Source organism: Vulpes vulpes, chromosome 5, assembly GCF_048418805.1.
Source record: "Vulpes vulpes isolate BD-2025 chromosome 5, VulVul3, whole genome shotgun sequence".
NCBI classification, from domain to species: Eukaryota; Metazoa; Chordata; class Mammalia; order Carnivora; family Canidae; genus Vulpes; species Vulpes vulpes.
The window spans coordinates 66,831,535-66,853,002 of NC_132784.1; the positions used below are offsets into that span (position 1 = coordinate 66,831,535).

The 21,468-nt window shown below is 41.2% G+C and overlaps 1 protein-coding gene and 1 pseudogene across 8 annotated transcripts in view; both read right to left on the reverse strand.

Moving 5' to 3' along the window:
* KMT5B (lysine methyltransferase 5B) overlaps nucleotides 1-21,468 on the reverse strand; it is a 57,267-nt gene that overhangs the window by 14,255 nt on the left and 21,544 nt on the right. For 6 of the 8 annotated variants that reach the window (XM_072758559.1, XM_072758560.1, XM_072758558.1 and 3 more), the window contains 7 exons: nucleotides 14,950-15,097; nucleotides 10,079-10,147; nucleotides 5,653-5,818; nucleotides 5,159-5,268; nucleotides 3,519-3,685; nucleotides 3,207-3,226; nucleotides 2,989-3,125 (listed from right to left, as the gene is read on the reverse strand). In XM_072758559.1, the coding sequence (XP_072614660.1) occupies nucleotides 2,989-3,125; nucleotides 3,207-3,226; nucleotides 3,519-3,685; nucleotides 5,159-5,268; nucleotides 5,653-5,818; nucleotides 10,079-10,147; nucleotides 14,950-15,097 (817 nt within the window). Of the gene's footprint in view, nucleotides 1-2,988; nucleotides 3,126-3,206; nucleotides 3,227-3,518; nucleotides 3,686-5,158; nucleotides 5,269-5,652; nucleotides 5,819-9,405; nucleotides 9,567-10,078; nucleotides 10,148-14,949; nucleotides 15,098-21,468 lie in introns of all 8 variants that reach the window. The other 2 variants (XM_026004247.2, XM_072758557.1) reach the window with 2 other exon arrangements.
* On the reverse strand, nucleotides 20,405-21,330 carry LOC112924167 (repressor of RNA polymerase III transcription MAF1 homolog pseudogene; annotated as a pseudogene).

The window sequence follows — 21,468 nt, forward strand, 5'->3', positions numbered from 1 at the left end:
ATAGTCTAATTTTTTTTCTAACAATTTTGCATTGTATTTTAAAACTGAAATCTTTAACCCATCTTGAACTTAGCTTGGTTTTCTTCCAGATGCACAACAAATGATACTAACATCATTCATTAGGAAAAATCATCATTTCTCCTAATGTGATATCAGAATCTCACACACATTCGCCTCTGTGTCCTTTTATCTGTGTATTTCTGGGCCAACAGCATCAAATGTTGATCACAATAGTCTCTTAGTTATTTTTGAGGTCTGTTAACGCAAATCTCCTCTATACTTTAGAAATGTTTTCTTGGTTATCATCAGACATATTTCAATATAAAAATAATGTAGCCCTTCATATTTTTTGGTCCTTCATTAGACTTGAATTCCTCACATTTTCTGCAGTAAAATCCATAGCATTTACTTATGAACGCATTACATTCACAATAGTGATCACCAGGATAGTGAGAGCCAGAAACATGCATCAAATGCATCCTGGACACTTCACCCATGATCTCAGTGCCTCTGTGAACTTTCTGCTCACCCATTACTTCACGGGGCCACCTCTTCTCAACCTACAGTCCCTGGCAGAGCACATGTGTGCATGTCCCTCTCACTGCACTGTTCTCATAGCTGGCATCATGCTAAGTCTTGTTGACCCAGCATGTACTAGACCTAACATAAATTAACTACTCAGTTACTATCTGATGAATAACTGAAGGAGTCCTTTTAACTAGTTTTACCCTCTCAGGTGTTCCTGAGAATGTCACAAATATTTGCAGTCAACCTTTAAAATCAAACTGCTCCAAACGTCTGAAAATAGCCATGGCTACTGTTTGGAGTAACATTCATCTGACCAATGAGAAACTGAGGAATTGCCTGAGTTTACTCTTTGCCACATGTGTACTGTTTTCCCTCTGGAAAACATTTCCCTCCCTATTGCCTGAGGAATAGGATGATAAGTGCAATTCTCGACTATGGTAAAAGAGCTGCTTTGGGTTTGGTTCAGAATCCTGAGTACGGAGTTACATTTTTTCATGATAGCCACCAAAAGCTTATTTAGAATACTGTTTGCTTAGTTCACTCATTCCTTCATTCAATGACCAAATATTTATCAAGAGCCTACTATCTGGGATGCCTGGGTGGCTCAGTGGTTGAGTGTCTGCCTTTAGCTCAGGGTGTGAGCCCGGGATCTGGGATCAAGTCCTGCATTAGGCTCCCTATAAGAAGCCTGCTTCTCTCTCTACCTATGTCTATGTCTGTCTCTCTCATGAATAAAATAAATCTTTAAAAAAAGAACATATTATGTGCCAGGTACTGTTCTGGATGCTGGGGATATGGTAGTAAGTGAAAAGGACAAAAATCTCTGCCTCCATGGGGCTTACATTTCAATGGGCAAATAACCAGAAACCACAAAATAACTTTATGTTAACATCTGTGCTGTTCTACATGCTTCACGTAAAATAACAAATTTAAGCCTCACGGTGACCCTGTGAGATTGCTTCTAACTTTATCTCCACTTTACAGACGAGGTGATTAAGGCATAAGAAACAGCTAAGTTGTCCAGGATCATGTAGCTACTGAAGTGCAGTCAGTCACAGGATTTCAACTCAGGCTATTTTAGATCTCAAGCACCTAAGTGCTGTACTATGTTCTCCCTAGAAAATGATTTTGAAGTGTTATTCAAGTATAATTAAACTGCTTAATGGATTAAAAGTCTTTTTGTGGGCTAGTCTAAGATTCAATCAACACTCAAATCATTTTTTATGTAGAAAATGATAGTTTTTATACCACTCTCTCAGCAGCAGCAGGAATAGGTTTTCTGCCGTTTTTTTATGGCAAAGACCCTGGTGATGGGAGAGAAGTGGCTGGGGTAGTATCGTGACTCCATGCTTCTACTGTCTCATGACATAGGGGGATTCTCCAAACTACCTAGAAAGAAGGAAACTGGGGCGTTGGGGATTCACTACCTCCCCCCAGGCTGGCTGGCTGCAAGCTGAGTGTTTTCAGAGGGAGAAGTAGTACTACTGGACAATCCTGCTCATATTTGTAAAAGCAGTATGAAGTGGGCAGAATTAGGGCTTTGTCATTTCGCGGCAATGGATTCAGACACTTTAATTTCTGTACTCGCAACATGGGCACATGACTAGTACTCTCTTCTCTCAGGACTGCCGTGAGGACTGAATGTATTAGGTCAATAAAGAGCCCAGCACAGTACAAGAAAAACAAATTCAACAAATCCAGGTTTACTCTGCTATGTGGCCTATTCGAATGTGCACTGCCTTGTAAGAAGCCCTCCTGCAGCACTAGCCAAGACAAGTTTGTGAAGCCATCTCTGGGAGCTCTGCTATGCAGAAATCAGTGCAATGAGTGAGTGTGAAGCAGCAGTCTTGCTAAGTCAGATCTGGGGATTTCTATGAGGACTCCAGAATCTTTATGGGTCACAAGAGGTTCCTTATTAAGGAAAAAACAGAACTCAGGAATGTGAAAAGTATGTATATCAAAACATAAAAATTCCTGTGGTGAGCACAGCAGAGATGCCAAATCATTATGTTGTACATCTGAAACTAACGTACTGATGTGTGTCAACTCAAGTAACTTGAATTAAAAAAATTAAAACAAACATAAAAATTCGAGAAGCCGCAGCTTAATAATACACAAGACAACTTCAGGGTTTTCATGTGATTATCAGCAGTGAATATCACTTGCTATTTTGGGGCAACCCCACTCTCGCACTGTGTGTGTGTGTGTGTGTGTGTGTGTGTGTGTGTGTTATTTCTCATTCTCTCCTTAGGCACATTGGTATTCTGACCTACTCAGAAGAATAATAAGCTGGTAAGAAGACTTAAGGACCAGGTGCCAAAGTCCCTCAAGAACTCTGCATCTCTGACTGTTGACATACACTGTGCGGGTGCATGACACCAGAACACAGAATACCACTCCTGCGTGTGAGGAGGAAGTGATGTTAGTGCACGCCCACAACCACCTTACTTGATACTTTACCTTTCACAAGTGTAACACTCGCAGAACTCATTATTTTCTCCAAAAAACCCGTCTCCATAATAACAAGATATCTCTTCTCCAGGTTCAATGTCTCTCAGAGCCTTCACACATGCCGTGTCTCGACCAGTTGACACAAACTGAAATACAATCGACCCATTAAGAAACTCATACCTGAGGCAGAAACAAAATATTTGAAATAAAAAAATGTCTCTGCTTACCTTACAGTTAGGTCTGCAATCTGAAAAATGTCCAAAAGATAAAGTCAATTAACTGTAGATAAGATCTGAAACACGAACAATTACAGAAATCTGAAATAAGCTTTCCACATAATTTTACAACCTTTGATAGAAGTTTAGGTCTCGAGTTAAACTACAGGACTATTTGTTCAATAAATTGGTGGGAAAAATAAAGAAGTCACGCTGCCAACCTCCTCTGAAGGGAGACACAATTTTACACGGTCTGACAAGGCCATGCTAAGTCTTAGCCGTCCTGCCCGCCACTCGCGCGCCCGCCCGAGAAGTACAGCTTACCATGGTTTATAAAGGCGGCGGGGCCAAGCCAGAGCTGAGCACAGTTTTTCCTTGTGGAATACATGACACTGAAGTCGTTTTCTCCATGTCTAAGTAGCATGTTCTCCTCAATTTCTGAAAGTTCGGCAATACAACCCACCAGTAATTCTATTTTGTCATTTCGTTTCCTATTTAAAATATGTCATGTTAAAAATTACTAGTAATTATAAATAACAAGGCTTCTTTTAATAAAATAAGCCTGTCCAATCAATACCAGGAATTGAGAAGGCCTAGTTGTGTGTACTACTTTAGCCGAGCCCCCAGGAACTCCATCTGGGCATGGCCTTGCCCTCCCCGGAAGCCTTCAGCCTTGTGCCAAGGTTGCTTGGGAGGCTGTCTCATCACTACGAGAAATCAGAAGGTGCTGTGCTACCTATGTCTCTGAATGCCCCGCAGCAGGCAGGTGCTAGGGTGTTTTGCAGGCAGGAAGGACTCAAATGCCCACTCCACTGAATTCAACTTGCTGACAGTGGACGAAGGTCTCAAGACAGAGACAAGCAGTAGTAAAAGGTCACGGGGACCCAGGATTGGGATGCTACCCTCTAGAGCAGCACCATTCAAGAGAAATGGAATGGAAGCCAAACACAGAATCCTCAGCATTCTAGCAGCCACATTAAAAAAGTAAAGAAAAAAATAGATGACATTACTTTTAGTTATTTTTTGTAACCCAACACACCCTCAATATTGTTCTAGCAGACAATCAGTAGAAGAATCGATGAGGAATACAGTTTAATACAAAATCTGCCAGTATCACACTGACAGCATTTCTCAGGTCAGACTGGCCACATTTCAAAGGCCCACGAGCCACAGGTGGTCGGTGTCTACTGTACTTGACAGCGCAGTTCTGGAATACAAGACCTCAAAGCTCTACATCCACGGACAGAGAGCCAGGGGAGCAGAGTAGCAGGTTGGATACATTCTGATGCACACTCACACGCACTTATCCAAGAGGCCTGAGCGTGCTGCTCTTTGATCATTCCATTTTCAGGCACTTGATCCTAACATTTTTGCTATAAAAAATACTGAGGGTAGCTTATGAGAGGGGCAACATGTTCCTTCTTCTGGGAGATAAGATAGGAACAGGCATTAGAGGAAAAATATAATAAAATATTCCCTTGCAAATGGCTTTCATCCCTTCTAGCTGGACTCAATTCCACTACTCTTACTTAACCGGGCATATATATGTCTGTGTATGTATTTAGGCAGGCAATGCAGTAGGAAATTTCCACCTCTGAAATTCCTAGGATCATTATGACTTCTCATCTGACCTTCCTCTAGGCCAGCAGGAGCCGGACTCTGGAAGCCAGGTTCTCTAGCCCTGGTGCCCACTGGCTTTCAGCCTCATTGCAGAGAAGCACTCAGACTCAGTAAAAGAAAAACAAGAAGCACAATTGCTTAGGGACGAGATCTGGTTCAACCCAGATTTCTAATTTCACTGTCCTGACCCAGGTCACAGGGTTGAGGTGCTGGCACTGCACTGGCCCCATTAAGGTATGTTCTGGCTTTACTCCTTCCCACAACTTTCTTAACACTTCAACAGTTATTTAAGAGAGAAATTTAATTAAAATTATGTTATGGGTTTATACTAGTATAATAGTTACCACTCTTTTGTTGCAACTATTTTGGCTCCATTTTGTTCAGATGAGTATCTATTACAAGGCAGTATTTCAAATCCACTGTCAGTTGCAAACATTCGCAAGTAAATAAATACCTAAACAGGGGAAAAAAAGATATTAACTTTGTATTAAATTACCCTGTTAGACTTGCTCAGAATTATAAAAGCAAATCATTATCAACAATGTAAAACATTTAAGATCATTAAGTAATAAACTCTCTTATTTTTAAATTTCACATATTTGAATACCTACTGGCTTGGCTATGTTCCTCTAAAAGTTCACAGTAAATTTCACCTCTAGATGACAAAGTTTTCTCTTTGGAGAATCATACAAATGATCCTATGTATTATTAGATCTTCACACTCATCAGCATTATGCAAAATTGACTTAAAGTTTCAGTGTTCACTAAAATTTAAGCTTTAGTTTCCTCTACTCTTATCCAAACTGAAAACAGTATTAATCTTATCAATAAAACCTACATGTTCCTTGAATAATTTCTCCTGCATTTTGTTCTTGTTGAGAAAATAATGCCGTGCCCATTCGCCTGAAGTCAAACATTTGAATGCTTTCTCCAAGTGTTCATCTTTCTTAAAACGTTCAATGACTTCCTTTAGTTCTTCTTGCCTTCCTTTAATAGGCCGAAATCTGAACAAAATCAAAACATTCACTTTAGTTATCTTCCATCATCCCTGGGCCACTGTTAAGAGATCCTCAGATAAGAGATAACCTAAAAACAGCCAGACTTAATAAAAGATAATAATCAATAATCCTGATAATTACTGTTCAAGTAATAGTTATCACCAGGAAATAGAACTTCCCTTTCTTCAAACTGTATTTGGTATTTTTATTTTTACTGTTACCTCATTTAACTGAGAAATGACCAGATGACTCAAACGAAAGCTGTTTGATTCAGGCTCACGCTAGTCATCTACTTTGGATGGTATAAAATGAAAGATCTAGAATAGAATACGTCTAATTAAGAGTTAGAATGACAAGAATTTTTAAAAACATGCAGAATCAAGCCAGAAGAGTGCAAGGCAATGAGCTTCAGAGGGATGAAGCAAACAAAAATCATGCCATAAACAGAACATTCTCCATGTGCACAGTTAGAAAGGCCCCAAACCAAGTAGTATCCCAAGAGGTCCTGAAATACACCTTGAATTTTCTAACACTCATGTCAAATTAATCTTCGATAAGTGCAATCAGAGAGCAAAGAGTTTTGCAAAAAAGCACAACTCTAGCGGTAATGTTGCTAAATTGGTGATGCCAAAGGAAAAACTGTTGGGGTAGAATTTTGAAATAACACTAGCCATGATGCCTTCAAAATACTGTACTGTTAGGCATGATGCAACCATGGTCCAAGAAAGACTTCAGTTGGTAAAGCCCCTTATTCTAAAGCTGTGCTCTCTAAAACATGTACTATGATTAAAGGTATTTGGACCTTAGTTTCAAAATTTCTTCTCATGTCAAATTCCTTTGGTCTATCTTCTCAAAGTTTTGTTTTGTTTTTTTAATGTCCAACAACAAAAAGGAGCTAGACTGCTGTTCAAATAAACTGTTAAGAAGAAACTATTAGTGGTCAAGGAGAAAATATATTTGAACAACGCATCTTACTCCAACAATTAAAATTGCATATCTTGTAACCCCTGAACATGCTAACATGGAAGTAAGACCTGGCATGAATTCCAGCACAGGAAGCATTTAAGCAGAATTTTTTTTCCAGGTAAGCTATAACAAAGGCCTTCATAACATTTCAGTGAGATTTGAAGGCACAGTATCTCACCAAGGATTCTTTATTAGGTGCTGGTACACAGGTGGCATGGGGAAAAACATGACCACTGCTCTTGAATGGAAAACTCCATAGGGACTGAGAGAAACATACATGCATCCAAGGGTTAAAAGCAAGGAATCGCTTTCCTAATCCAAGTTAGCAGGGTACAAACTACACGCTACAGCACTTTCAAGTATGGAAACCAGAACTAAGGAGTAAGGTCTGTTTGGGAAGGGGTTTTGGAGTTGACAGTGATGTGAGCAATGAGAAAAGTGGTGATTTCAGCTTTCTAAAGAAAAAGCAGAATATTACCATTGTCAGGAAAGAATCAAAAGGCTGGGCAGGCAAAGTGAGAGGAAGTCTAGGCAGAGGATCTTAATGAGGGTGAATTCAAAGAGTTGAACTGGGACTGAGGGAGTCAGCTTGGCCAGCAATATTGAGGGAAAGTACTAGAACAAGGAAGAGAGACGACATGAGACCCTGAATGGGTATATACTATTTACTGGACAGGACCTCTAAAGGACTTCCACTCTAGAAATGCAAGCTGACACCTCTGGGAACTAACCAGCCAGAGATTCAAGTTTCAGTGTTTCTCATGACTAGTAAGCAGAACTATGAGAAAGACTTCAAGCACATCCTGGAGAGATCATATGAATAAATGGATAATACCCTAGATTATCTTCCATTTCAATCAATTAGCATACCAGCCCTCACACCAGCCCTCAAAGGTGGGAGAGTGCAAATCCTTTAAACTCAGAAGTCTTCAACTAGGCTGTCAGAATACGGCGTCGGAGAACTACCACTAAAATGATCTAAAAATCACCTGCAGAATTATGGAAACATCCATACCATCAAACAGATAGAATATTAAACTACTTACTTGTAACCACCATAAGCGATTTTGTCAAGATTGGGTTTCTTAGAAAATCTAAACCCTCCTTGCCGTAACCCTACACTATGAAGTTCTCTGCACACGAAGAACAGACAAGACACCCAGTAGCTGTCGGCAATACAGAATATGAAATGGCAGGAAATTCATGTTTTGTGGAGTAAAGAGAAAAGCACTAGTTCACTTACAGTGAATACAATGAATAAATCTACGATGTTAAGTGGCAGGGCTATGAAGCACAGAAAGAGCCAAGCCATTGTTCCATGTTTAGTGTAGAACTAACCAATGGTGACAGTTTTAAAACACCGCATGGCTTGATGCATGAGAAAGCAAGCCAAAGTCCGGGCTAAATTCACCTAAAGCTCTTGAGAATGTGTCAGAAAAATAAGTTACAGACCTGGAATGGATGCTGGCTCTTCCTGACAGGCTTTCTGGGTGCTCTCCACTTCCTGAAACATGTTCCTCCCTATCTAAAAATGCCTGCCAGCTTACTTTAGTTTTGCTTACTCTTTGTTCATGATGCCAAACAATTTATATGCTAAAACCAAAAGAATCAACTGTCAATTTAGTAATATTCCGCTGCTTCTCCTGGGCTTTGTTTCTGCTTTCCTGAGTTCTATTGCTTCAAATATAAAACCTCTGCACTGTCCCTTACTATTTCTCACTGGCAGGAACTTCCATTTCACCTAAGATGTAATTTACTGTCAAAACTTACTGTCTCAGTTGGCTGTTATATGCGTGAAATGATAGTGAGGCAAAGGAGGAAGAAATGGTTCTGGGTGCAGACAGGAAGGAAACAAGACAGTTTTCAATAATCTGATAGAAGTATATCAAAATCACCTGGCTGACAGTTCAAGTCAAATCCCATTATAACAAATACTGCGGAGAGATAAAATTACTTAGTGACGTAAGATTATTACAACTAATAGGGCCAGAGCAAAAGGCACTGAAAACCCTAGAAAAAGTGAAGTGGTTTTCTATTACTTGAGGAGAAAAATACCCTTTGTCCTCTCCTTAAGCACAATCATTCTAAACCTACAAAGCTATCCTCATGCCACAGTTCTTAAAGCTAGAAGAATATTTAGGTTTTTGTGAAACAACCCTCTTGTTCCATAAATGCAGAAAACAAAGCCTAATGAAGGTTGTTAATGGAGTGACTATTATTACCCAGGCCTTGGGCCCAGTCCTACTCCCTCCTGTGGACTCTGAGGGCCCTCTGGTGTTGTTTCATGATCAGAATAGGATTTGACTTGTGTTCGCCATTGAGCATAGCACAGAGCCCAGCCACAGACAGCAAGAAGGGTAGACACAAATATATACTTTTGAATTTAGTATTTGGGGGGTGGCAAATGGCGTGGCAGGGGAGGCAAGAGACAGGTATTTGGCATTTCCAAATCAGTATGTCCCTCTTCCCTCTCTTAATATTATAATCTTTAGAACTTTAAATAAACCAAACATTTCTCTCTCCACACCTCTGATCAATGTCTGATAAAAGAAATACAAAAATATGTCACTTAAGTCATTTATTATTAAAAAGGGCAGAAAAAAACATGAATTCACACTCCCACACACCTGTTCCCCACTCTTTCCAGAGACTGACTTCCCAGGTTTTCTTGCTATTTGGATTTTCTGTTTCCAAACCCAAGTGACCACTGTGGCAATGAAGGGAAGTTGCAGATTTGTATTAGCTGTACTACTGTGCCCTTCCATTAGCATGTACACCCAAGAGCTGACTGGAGGGAGGGGGAGAAGGGTGGGGGACAGAGAAAAGGGAGCAAGGGAAGGAGAGGAAGAGAGAGAAAATGCTCAAATATTTAAGATATAAAATAAGAAGACTGTGAAGCAACATTGTGAACACATTTCCCCCTTTGAAGAAAGTTCAACTGCACACGGACAGTTCGTAGATGCTGAGGAATCATGCTAGAATCACAGCTCTTCATTCCTTCTTGACCTGAAAGGAAACAACCACCAGAGACATACCTGGCTGAGTCCTGCAATCAGTGCTCAGCTAATCCCAGGGAGTGACTCCTGATGAATGCTTTCTTTTAAAATTACCCTGTTATGGAGTACAAGTGGTTTTTTAAATACAGCTATTACTAAGACCAAACTATTTTAAAAGGTTTGCAAAATGTTCTAAAAATCGTGTTTATACTGACACCTCCAATTACTTAACATAAAAGAACATCATAAAGGCTGAAACAGGTTAGTTGGTATCTTATTATTGTTTGTAATGCACTCTACCTACCTCACAGGGTTGTTGTGAGGAAAACTGTCAGATTTTGAAAAATGCCTTGAGCTCCTCGAAGGAAAGGCGCTATATAAATGCAAAAACAAACAACAACAATAAAAACTATTTGTGTAAGTTGTATTTATAACTTCTAAACAGACTTATAATATTAGTTGTCCCACAAGTCCTTAAAATGCTGTGACACTCAGAGCTTTTGTGAGGCCTTGGGCAGACTCAGCATACTAACAAAGGCCAATATGCCACAATTCTTTCCTTCCCACACAACATCCTTCCTCTCTTGATCACATTAAGTTAGAAGGCCTAAAAATGTCTTTATGTTTTCTAATCAAGCACTTGATTTTATTTTATTTATTTATTTATTTATTTATTTATTTATTTGTGAAGCACTTGATTTTAAAGTGACATTTCAAGTGATTTATAATTTCACATCCCATACTGGATACAAAAAAATCACATACATAAACAAGCAAAATTAAAATTAGATGGTTTCAGCAGTGGAAAGAGGAGATAGGCTGAAGTGTAGTTTGCATTAGAAAAAATAGAGAAAAATTCTAAAAGTCCCAAAAATCCTGTGAGGACTCTTCCCATTTTTTCATGTTATCTCCTGCTCAGCGTCCCCCCACTCACCCAGGAGAAGGAAACCTCCAGGTCAGGTCGCCTACCTACAACAAGGGGCATTACAGAAGGTGTCCAGCCTGCTTTACACTATCACCTCTCCACGTGCTTGTTAAATTATTAGAGACATAAAAAAATCAGAGGCATGACTAGCAACTCTGTTCTCTGGTTAAAAGGAAGAATTTAGCGATGCCTGGGTGGCTCAGCGGTTGAGCGCCTGTCCCTGGCTCAGGGCATGATTCGCAGTCTTGGAATTGAGTCCCACATAGGCCTCCCTGCCTGGAGCCTGCTTCTCCCTCTGCCTGCATCTCTGCCTTTCTCTGTGTCTTTCATGAATGAATAAATAAAATCTTTTTTTTTTTTAAAGAAGAATTTAATTTTCATAGTTGACAAAAGTCAGTTAGGTCTAAATATTTCCCAATAAACTAAAGTTACTATTTTTATATCATTTCTAGAGAGTTGTGCTACAATTCTGACTTACTTGTGTGTAAATGTAGGGATTTATCAAGATTAAAACATAAGCATTCATAAACAGAGCCAGCTAGAGATATTCTTAAAGCATTAAGTATCTACTGTATCTGAACATGGTTTCTGATGGCACACTGAAAGAAGCAGAGGGAGGGGAAGAGGGCATAAAATCGAGAAACAGAAAGGACAATCAAATTACAGATGCACAAACACGGGAACGAGATCACTCCTACAAGTAACAGACATACGAGCTTCGACAGTGAGGATCCAAGCTCTAGTTACATCTTTCACCCCCAAAGAAAGAGAAGTCCATAAACTAATAATTTAAGAAATAGTCAAAACTATTCTAATGCAGCACTACTGATTTTCCTTATTTCCCATAAAATGGTACCTTTGAGAATGATGGAAGTCAACATTTTAATAAATTCTTGTTCAAAAGGTGAAGAATTGGAAGGCAAAGTTTTATTTTCAAGTAACTCCACTAAGATTAAATGAACACATATGCCTTTCACTAAGATTAACAAGCTTCATTAATAAAACTTCTGTGTATTCCCCAAATGGCAGCTTACAAGAGAGTCTGTCAAAAGACCTTTGAAATGGGAGCCCCTGGGTGGCTCAGTTAAGCACCTGACTATTGGTTTCAGCTCAGATCATGATCTCAGGGTTGTGGGATGGAGCCCCACTCCCCATGCTCAGTGGGGAGCTGCTTGAGGATTCTCTCTCTCTCTCCTCTCCCTCTCTGGCTCCTCACATGTACTCTCTCTCTCTGAAATAAATCTGTAAGTACTGGGCAGCCCAGGTGGCTCAGTGGTTTAGAGCCACCTTCAGCCCAGGGCCTGATCCTGGAGACCTGGGATTGAGTCCCATGTCGGGCTCCCTTGCATGGAACCTGCTTCTCCCTCTGCCTGTGTCTCTGCCTCTCTCTTTCTCTCTCTCTGTCTCTCATGAATAAATAAATAAAATCTTAAAAAAAAAAAAATCTGTAAGTATTAAAAAAAAAAAAAAAAAAGCACTTTTGAAATAAATGCCTCTGGTGAAAGGCAGTCCAGTGCTCAGGGTCACAGCAGCACTGCTGGCTCAGTCACATGGGCCCAGGGTGCCGATGCTGCCATTGGCCAACCTGTTCTAGACAGGGCACAACACAACCATCTCCACCACCAATGGCTACTCCTGGATCTCTAGGAGTAGAATTACATACTGTACTGGAAAACAGGAATATAGGTTTTCCTCTGAATGTTTAATGATTTTGGATCCTGCATTTTAATTTAGAGGCACCTGGATACAGTAACGTCTTGAATTTTAATCAGATTTGTGGAGTAACCTGAAAGTTTACATCTTAGGACGTCATGTTTTTATTTTTTTAAAGATTTTATTTATTTTTGAAAGAGAACACACGTGTATGTGTGTGAGCTGGTGGGGGGGTGGCGCAGAGGAATCTCAAGTAGACTCTGTGCTGAGTGCAGAGTCTGACACAGGGCTCAATCCCATGATCCTGAGATCATCACCTGAGCCACCCAGGTGCCCCAGGCTGCATTGTTTTTAAATGAGCCTAGGAAACTACTGATTAAGAACTTTTTATCCACTTATTACATCACAACAAAGCTCAGTAGGCCAGATGGCCTAGGACCTGCTACTCCAAGTAGAGGTGGCAGCTTGTTACAAATGGAACATCTCAGGCCCCAGCCCACAGCTACTGAATCAGAACATGCATCTTAAACTCCCCAAGTGACTCACATGTAAGCTAATTATGGGAAGCTGTTGTCAAGGAGGACTTTTATTTAAACATATGAGTTATTTCCTACTGCAGAAGCCAGTAACAGGTAACTGCTCATCTCTTGAAACAAAGAATGACAGGGGAAGGGGAGACTGAATACATAGGAGTTCTTTCCTAAACCAGTGAAACTTCTGCTTTAATTTTGATGCAGTACTTTCTAAGATGACTTGCACGCTTCTATATTTCAATATACAGGCGCAAAGAACATAATCTCTTTCTTCTCTTTCTTGATGATTCCAGGTCATAATTATGGGCCTTTGTAGTAATACTCTGAATATCTAAGACTGTTATGTGAAAGTGAGTCACATTTCTTAAATATTATTAGGACCTTCTAGGAGAATGAGAGTGGGCCTCACTGGGGAAAGAAGGGAAATGGACTTAAAATAATGCAAACCAGATTTTAATTGGATACTAGAACAACCAATCCTGCTAATCTTCCAGACAACAGCCACCCAGCTGCCAACTTAAAAAAAGGCATCACTCTGATGGCAGGGAGCTATTTAAATAAGTTCTCAAATCCACTCAAACTTGTCACTTCATTTTAGCAAGGGAAGATCTATGATGACAGGAAATCACATGAAAGTACCAAAGACTCGGGGTGCCTGGGTGGCTCAGTCAGTGAACCGTCTGCCTTTGGCTCAGGACATGGTCCTGGGGTCCTGGGATGGAGCCCTGCTTCAGGCTCCCTGCTCATCCTTCTCCCTCTGTCCCCACTCATTCTCTCTCTCTCAAATAAATAAAAATATTAAACAAAAAAACCCAAAAAACAAAAGTCTCTCGCTCTTTTTTTTTTTTTTTTATGATAGTCACACACACACAGAGAGAGAGAGAGAGAGAGAGGCAGAGACATAGGCATAGGGAGAAGCAGGCTCCATGCACCGGGAGCCCGACGTGGGATTCGATCCCGGGTCTCCAGGATCGCGCCCTGGGCCAAAGGCAGGCGCCAAACCGCTGCGCCACCCAGGGATCCCCAAAAGTCTCATTTTTGTCTGAATTTGTTCTTTCTGGATTTAGAATATACTGATAAATGAATCATACAGTCTCTTGTTTTAAATTTTAGCAAGGGACTGAATTAAAAGGGGAAATGGCACAAGATTTTCCTCTAATCACCTTTACTCACTCTCCCTCCCCAACTATCAGTGACCAGTCACCTGGTGGTCACATTCCTCTAGGGTGGTCACTGGCCTTGGAACTACAAAACACCAGCACCAAGTATGAGGAACATAGGAGGGATTAGTGGCCCAGACCTGCTCTACATTCTCAATCCCTGCAGTTATACTCCATTAGCCTTGAAAACCCTTCGCCACTCAGGAGGTAAAAAAAGTTGTAATGTTCTGACTTAGTGTCTGGTGGCAATTATGAAATTGTCTAAGGGCCTTTTTTGGGGGAGGAATGATGTTTAAGAGAATATGAATTAAAAAATTTAAAAAGATTACAGATTTCAAAAGCAGTGTAATACTATTTTATACAAGACGGTAAGGGATACTCAAAACACATACACATCTCTTATCTGTGTACTGAACAGAAGCATGTCTTTAAAAATATTCTTTCTTACAATGATTAGCTGAATCTCAAAGATTAAACATGATGGCAAAATTCTTTATATACAGTTGCAATTATTTAAAAGAAGAAAGTCTATAATAAAATCATGAAAAAAACACTGATGTAACCCACTTTGAGTAGAAAAAAAATCATATACATTTTCAAGGTTTCACACGGTTTTTCTTTCAGCTAAGATAACTATCATTAACATTTAAAATAGAAAATGAGATGCCTCCAGCTTTATATTTTAATAGAAACAGCCTGAGATAAAATAAGAACACAGAATTAAAACTGACAAGACCCTTAGAAGCTTTTGTTGCTTTTCTTGGCTCACATATAGAAAATCTTCTACAGCAAAGACCTTTCCTTTAATGTCATTTTAAGTTCTGACTAAAAGTAAAATCAGCATCTCTTTCCTTAAATTCAACATCATCATCTGCTCCACATCAGGATAAAGACTTACAATTACCTAGTATTCATTTTGTGTGTTTGAAAACCTAAATAGGGATCAAGAACCAAACTGGTCGCCAGGTCATCATTTTCACAGAGTTCCTTGGCAGACATTCCAGAAGATGGTACATAGCGACTCTGTCCTTCAAATCCTGAATTACCATTACCTGTGAAAAGAAAATGAAAGAAAAGTAACCCAAATTGAAAACTAAATTTAAATTTACCTGTAAAACCTTTAGCTTCACTGCCCTCTCAAGTTAGTAATTAAGAATTGAAATTACTGGGATGCCTGGTTGGCTCAGTGGTTGACCATCTGCCTTTGGCTCAGGGCATGATCCCGGGCCTGCTCCTCCCTCTGCCTGTATCTCTGATTCTCTGTGTGTGTCTCTCATGAATAAATGAATAAAATATTTTTAAAAAATTGAAATCACTTGTTTCACTCTGTTTAATTAAGAACTGGGTACCTAAAAAAAAAAAAAAAAAAAAAAAAAGAACTGGGTACCTGCTGCATAAACATAAAACCAAATACAATAATATGGAAAGTATTTTGATTAGATGATATTATCAGGTTTCCCAAGAACAGAGTCTCACTAGGTATAAGAATCTTGAGCTCAAACACCTTCAAGGAAGATGAAAAACAGGGGATGAGTGAATGCTCATTACCATAGTAAAACCGCATCAAGGGCCATTACAGACTGGGGGAGAGTTGGGGAGGAGCAAAGAAACGCTCTGCAGTAAGTGCCAGAAGGGTGGATCTCAAGTACCAAACGGGGTCCGAGGAGTTCACTTCACCTTCCTGCTTTTGGGCAGGTGGATGAGAACTATCCTCACTTTGCTGGTAACAGGAGCACACAGGTTAGGAAACTCATCCATAATCACAGAGTTAGGTAGCAGAAATGGGAAAAGTAGAGAGAATGACAGGGCGATTTCTAACCTGTTTGAAACAGATTTTTGAACAAATGGATAAAATCAGGGAAGTGCTGGAGATAACTAACTGAAGTAATTGGGTTTGGTGGTGGAAGAAACACAGTGTGGGAGAGAGGAAAGGAAGGCTACACTCGTCTGGGTGAAATTTCATCAAGGGCTTACTAAAGCCTGCCCTTTAAGTCAATGATAGTCTTTTTAGCCACTTAGTTACACCAACAGTTTAACTTTAAGCCTCTCACAACTAAGGTGTGGAAGAACGAAACACACAGTGAAAGGCATAACCCTTTCTACACTCTTTCAAAAAAAACAAATTAAATACTAAACATGTGAATCTCTACCATCAAAAGGTAGGTATATGTTTTGCCATCAAATCATTTGCATGTAGGTATGTAAAAGCTATCCAAGTTGTTTTATTAATTGAAATGCGATTCACATACCATATGATTCACTCATTTAAAGCATACAGTTCAATGGCTTTTAATATATCCACAGAACTGTGTAGCCATTACCACAATCAATTTTGGAACATTTTCATCACTCCCAAAACACATCCCAGATCCATGAGCAGTCATTATTGCTTTTCCCTCCCCCCAGCCCCTGGCAACCATTAATCTACTCTCTGTCTCTGTGGATTTGCCGGGTCTGAAAATTTCATATTGGTGAAATTATACGATATGAGGTCTTCTGTGATTGGCTTCTTTCAATCAGCATGTTTTCAAGTTCATCCAGTGGTACCATACAAAGTACTTTATTCCTTATTATGGTCAAATTATATTTCATTGGATAGATCACATTTTGCTAGTTCATTCATCAGCTGATGGACACTGGGCTGTTTCAACTTTTGGGTTATTACAAACAATGTTTCTATGAACATTCATATAAAAGTTTCTGGGTATATACCTAGGTTTTCAATTCTCTTAGGCACATACCTAGGAATAAATGTGCTAGGTCATACGGTAACTCCATGTTTAACCTTTTGAGAAACTGCCAAACTGTTTTTCACAGTGGCCGCACTATTTTACATTCCAACCAGCAGTTGTGTGATTGTTTCTAAATTCTCCACCTGCTACCATCTGTCCTTCTAGTTTGAAACATTCTAGCGGTTATGAAGTGGTAGTTTGTGTTTTTGATTTGCATTTCCCAGATGACTAATGATTTCAAGTATCTTTCCACGTACTGGCCATTTGTGTATCTTTGGAGAAACGTCTATTCAGATTCCCTTGCTCATTTTGAATTGCAGTTTGTTCTTTACTGCTGACTTGTAAGAATTCCTTGTATATTCTAAATATGAGTCCTTTATTAGATATGTGATTTGAAAATGTTTTTTTCCCCTTCTGTGAGTTATCTTTTCCAGTTCTTGATGTTATTCTTTAAAGCACAAAAGTCTGTAACTTTAATGAATTTCAATTTATCGTTTCATTTTTCTTTTGTTCCTTGTGCTTTTAGTGTCTTAAGAAACGACTGCCTAATCCAAAGTCATGAAAATGTATACATCTGTTCCCTAAGAGTTTTATAATTAACGCTTTTGATCCATTTTGAGTTAATTTTTCACTCATAGTGTGAGGTTGAGTCCAACTTCATCCTTTTGCATGTGGATATCGTTTTCCCAGCATCATTTACTGAAAGACCATTCTTTCCCCACTTAATTTTCTTGGCATGCCTGTCAAAAATCAATTTTTAAAAAATATTTTATTTATTCATGAGAGACACACACAGAGAGAGAGGCAGAGACACAGGCAGAGGGAGAGGTAGGCTCCATGCAGGGACCCTGATGTGGGACTCGATTCCGGGACCCTTGGATCACACCCTGACCCCAAGGCAGATGCTCAACTGCTGAGCCACCCAGGCGTCCCTGTCAAAAATCAATGGACTAGGGATCCCTGGGTGGCGCAGCGGTTTGGCGCCTGCCTTTGGCCCAGGGCGCGATCCTGGAGACCCGGGATCGAATCCCACGTCGGGCTCCCGGTGCATGGAGCCTGCTTCTCCCTCCGCCTGTGTCTCTGCCTCTCTCTCTCTCTCTCTGTGACTATCATAAAAAAAATAAATAAATAAATAAATAAATAAATAAATAAATAAATAAAGGAATTCTGTTGACGTTCCCCCTCTCCCCCCCACACACATAAAAAAAAAAAAAAAAAAAAATCAACGGACTGGGGCAGCCCCGGTGGCGCAGTGGTTTAGCGCCGCCTGCAGCCTGGGGTGTGATCCTGGAGATCTGGGATCGAGTCCCATGTCAGGCTTCCTGCATGGAGCCTGCTTCACCCTCTGCCTGTGTCTCTGCCTCTCTTTCGCTCTCTCTGAATAAATAAATAAATAAATAAATAAATAAATAAATAAATAAATAAATAAATAAATCCTAAAAAAAAAAAAAAAAATCAACTGACTGAAAACATGAGGGTTTATTTCCAGACCCTCAATTCTATCCCATGGATATAGGTCTAGTGACACACCAATGTAACACTGAAGTTTTAAAGTTTTGAAAATGAGAAGTGTGGGTATGCCATCTTTGTTCTTCTTCAAGACTGTTTTGGCTACGCTAGGTCCCTTGAATTTCTGTAAGAATTTTAGGATCGGCTTTGCCAATTTCTGCAAAGAAGCCAATTGAGATTTTGATAGGGACTGCGTTGAATCTGTAGATCATTTGGGGAGTATTGCCATCGTAGCAATATTGTCTTCTAATCAATGAACATGGGATGCCTTTCCACTTATTTAGGTCTTCTTTATTTCTTTTAACAATGACTTGAGGTTTTCACAGTGTAAGTTCTATACTTTTATTGTTTGCATACTGACCTATCCTGCTGAACTCATTTAGTAGTTCCAACAATTAAATGGATTCCTCAGAATTTTTTATATACACAATCATATCATCTGAAAAGAGATTATTTTACTTTTTCCTTTTCCATCTGGATGCCTTTTTATTAATTTTTTTGTCTAATTGCGTGGTTAGAACCTCTAGCACAAGGCTTGATAGATGTGGTGAGAACAGATATTCTTGTCTTGTTCCGATCTTAGGGGAAAAGCATTTAGTGGAAGTCTTTCACCACTAAATAGGGCATAAGCTATGGGTTTTTGTAGACCTCCTTTGTTGGGTTGAAGAATTTCCTTCTATTCCCAGCTTGTCGAGTGTTTTTACCCTGTCAGTGTCTGCATCCACTGGAATGATCATAAGGTTTTTGTCCTTCATGCTATTGATGTGATAGTATTACATTAATGTTCAGATATTAAGCCAAATTTGCACTTAAATCCCACTTGCTTATGCTATAGAACCCTTCCCACTTTGGGACAAAGTGGGACACCCGGGTGGCTCAGTGCTTGAGCGTCTGCCTTCGGCTCAGGTTGTGATCCCGGAGTCCTGGGATCAAGTCCCAGATCAGGGTCCCAGGGAGCCTGCTTCTGCCTCTGCCTATGTCTCTGCCTCTCTCATGAATAAATAAATAAAATCTTAAAAAAAAGGAACTCTTCCTATTCTTGCGGGATTTGGTATTTGAGTATTTTAGTGAGTATTTTTTAATCCATATTTACTAGAGATATTGGTCTATAGTTTTTGAGTATTTTTCCATGTGATGTTTTTGGTTTTGGTGGCAGAATAATACTGGTCTCATTGAATGAGGAAGTGCTCCCTTCCCTTCTGTTTTTTGGAACAGGGAAGGATTAGAGTTGATTCTTCTTTAAATATCTGCCAGTATTCACCAACAAAGCCATCTAGACTTGAGATTTTCTTAGCAGTATTTTATTTTTTTTAATAATTTTTTTTTATTTTTATTTATTTATGATAGTCACAGAGGGAGAGAGAGAGGCAGAGACACAGGCAGAGGGAGAAGCAGGCTCCATGCACCGGGAGCCTGACGTGGGATTTGATCCCGGGTCTCCAGGATCGCGCCCTGGGCCAAAGGCAGGCGCCAAACCGCTGCGCCACCCAGGGATCCCCTTAGCAGTATTTTAAAAAAATTACTGATTCAACCTTTTTACTTGCTATAGGCTTATGCAGATTTTGTACTTCTTCTTGAATCAGTTTTGGTAGTTTGTTACTTTCTAGGAATTTGTTCATTTAATCTAGGTTTTCTAACATGTTGGTATCCAGGTGTTCAGAATACCAAGTTGTAACCTTTTTTATTTCTGTGAGGCAGTAGTAATGTCATCTTTCTTTTTTTTTCCCCACTAAGTTACAGAAATTTTTATTGGAAACAAACCAGCTGCAGCAAAGTGACACTCAGTGCACGCTGCCCAACGGGCGAGGTGGGGGAGGGGGTACAGGTGGGCGCCAGGGGCTGGACGAGCCCAGGGTGGTGATCACAGGGGCCTGCTGACTGGGTCTCAGGCCCTTTGGGCTGGAGTGTGCAGGCCCAGGCCCGATCCAGCACAAAATATAAAAATAAACTCTGTAGTCTAGCTGTCCCTGCCTGTGTCAGTTCACTGGGAAAGGGCAGTGACTCTTCCCACCAGGCGACTGGTGCTATCGTCCAACCACAGCAGGGGCAGCTGGAGCCTGTGGGGTAAGTAGACATCCGGAGGCGGGAGCCAAAGGGCTAGGTGGGCGTGGCCTCGGCAGTGCGGAGCCGAGGCAGGGACAGGGGCTGGCCACCAGCTGGGGAGGCCCTGGGGCCCCTGGAGTGGGCAGTTCCAGGCACTGGTTGAAGCTGAATGAAGCTGGGGCCTCTGCTCCTGGTCCTCACATACAGATTACTGGGACCCTGTCCTCCTCCATGGCGCTGGTCTCCTCGGGTCCGCCCTCACTGCCTCCACCTCCGCCGTCTTCTTCCTCCTCCTCCTCCTCCCCCAGCAACATGTCCAGCTCGTTGTCTGCCTCCGAGGGAGTATAGGTGGATCCACTGATGGAGCGGCAGCTGAAGAAGACAATCCGCTTAAGCCGCTTGTTGTAGAAGAAGTAGTTGAAGGACCAGAGGCTGCCATCCTCCCCAAAGGGATCTGAGTCCAAGTCTGGGTTGTAACTGTAGATGTCACACTCGGCCAGGCAGATCTCCTCGTCCACTGCGTTCCACAGCTGTGGCTTCAAGGCCTTGAAGTCCTCCCGCACCACCGAAAACAGACTGCAGTTGACTGCGTTCACCACCCAGCTGAGGCTGGGTTCCCTGCTGAACTCGTGGCTTCGGGCTGTGAAGTCGTAGTCAGGCCGGGAGGACTCGTTGAGCGTGGCGATCAAGTAGAAGAGGGTCTTGCGGCTGTACTTGTCACTCAGCGGGCCTTCGTCCTCACCACCCTGGCTCTTGCTCAGTCTGCTGCACTGAGGCCCGAGGTCTGGGGTGGAGACAGTGCCTCCAGCACGTGGGGCTGGCCCTCCTGGCAGAACTGCTTAAACGTGTTTGTCGTCTCCTGCCATCTTACATGAGTAGCTCTTGATCCTGCCGATGGTGTGGTCATCGCCGGTCTCCACTGTCAGCTGTGAGTTGATGGCCTCGAAGCTGGAGTTCTCCAACAGCTTCATGTCCTGGGGCGGCGGGGGGGGGGGGGGTCCTGTGCTCAGAGGGGCTAGTGTTGCCAGCTGGCAAGGCGCTCGCGGGGGCTGGGCCGGGTCGGGCCGGCGGACGTCAGCACGGGTAAGAGGGCGCTGTGGGCTCCGGGCAGCATGGGCTCCTCAGGACCGGAGGGCGGT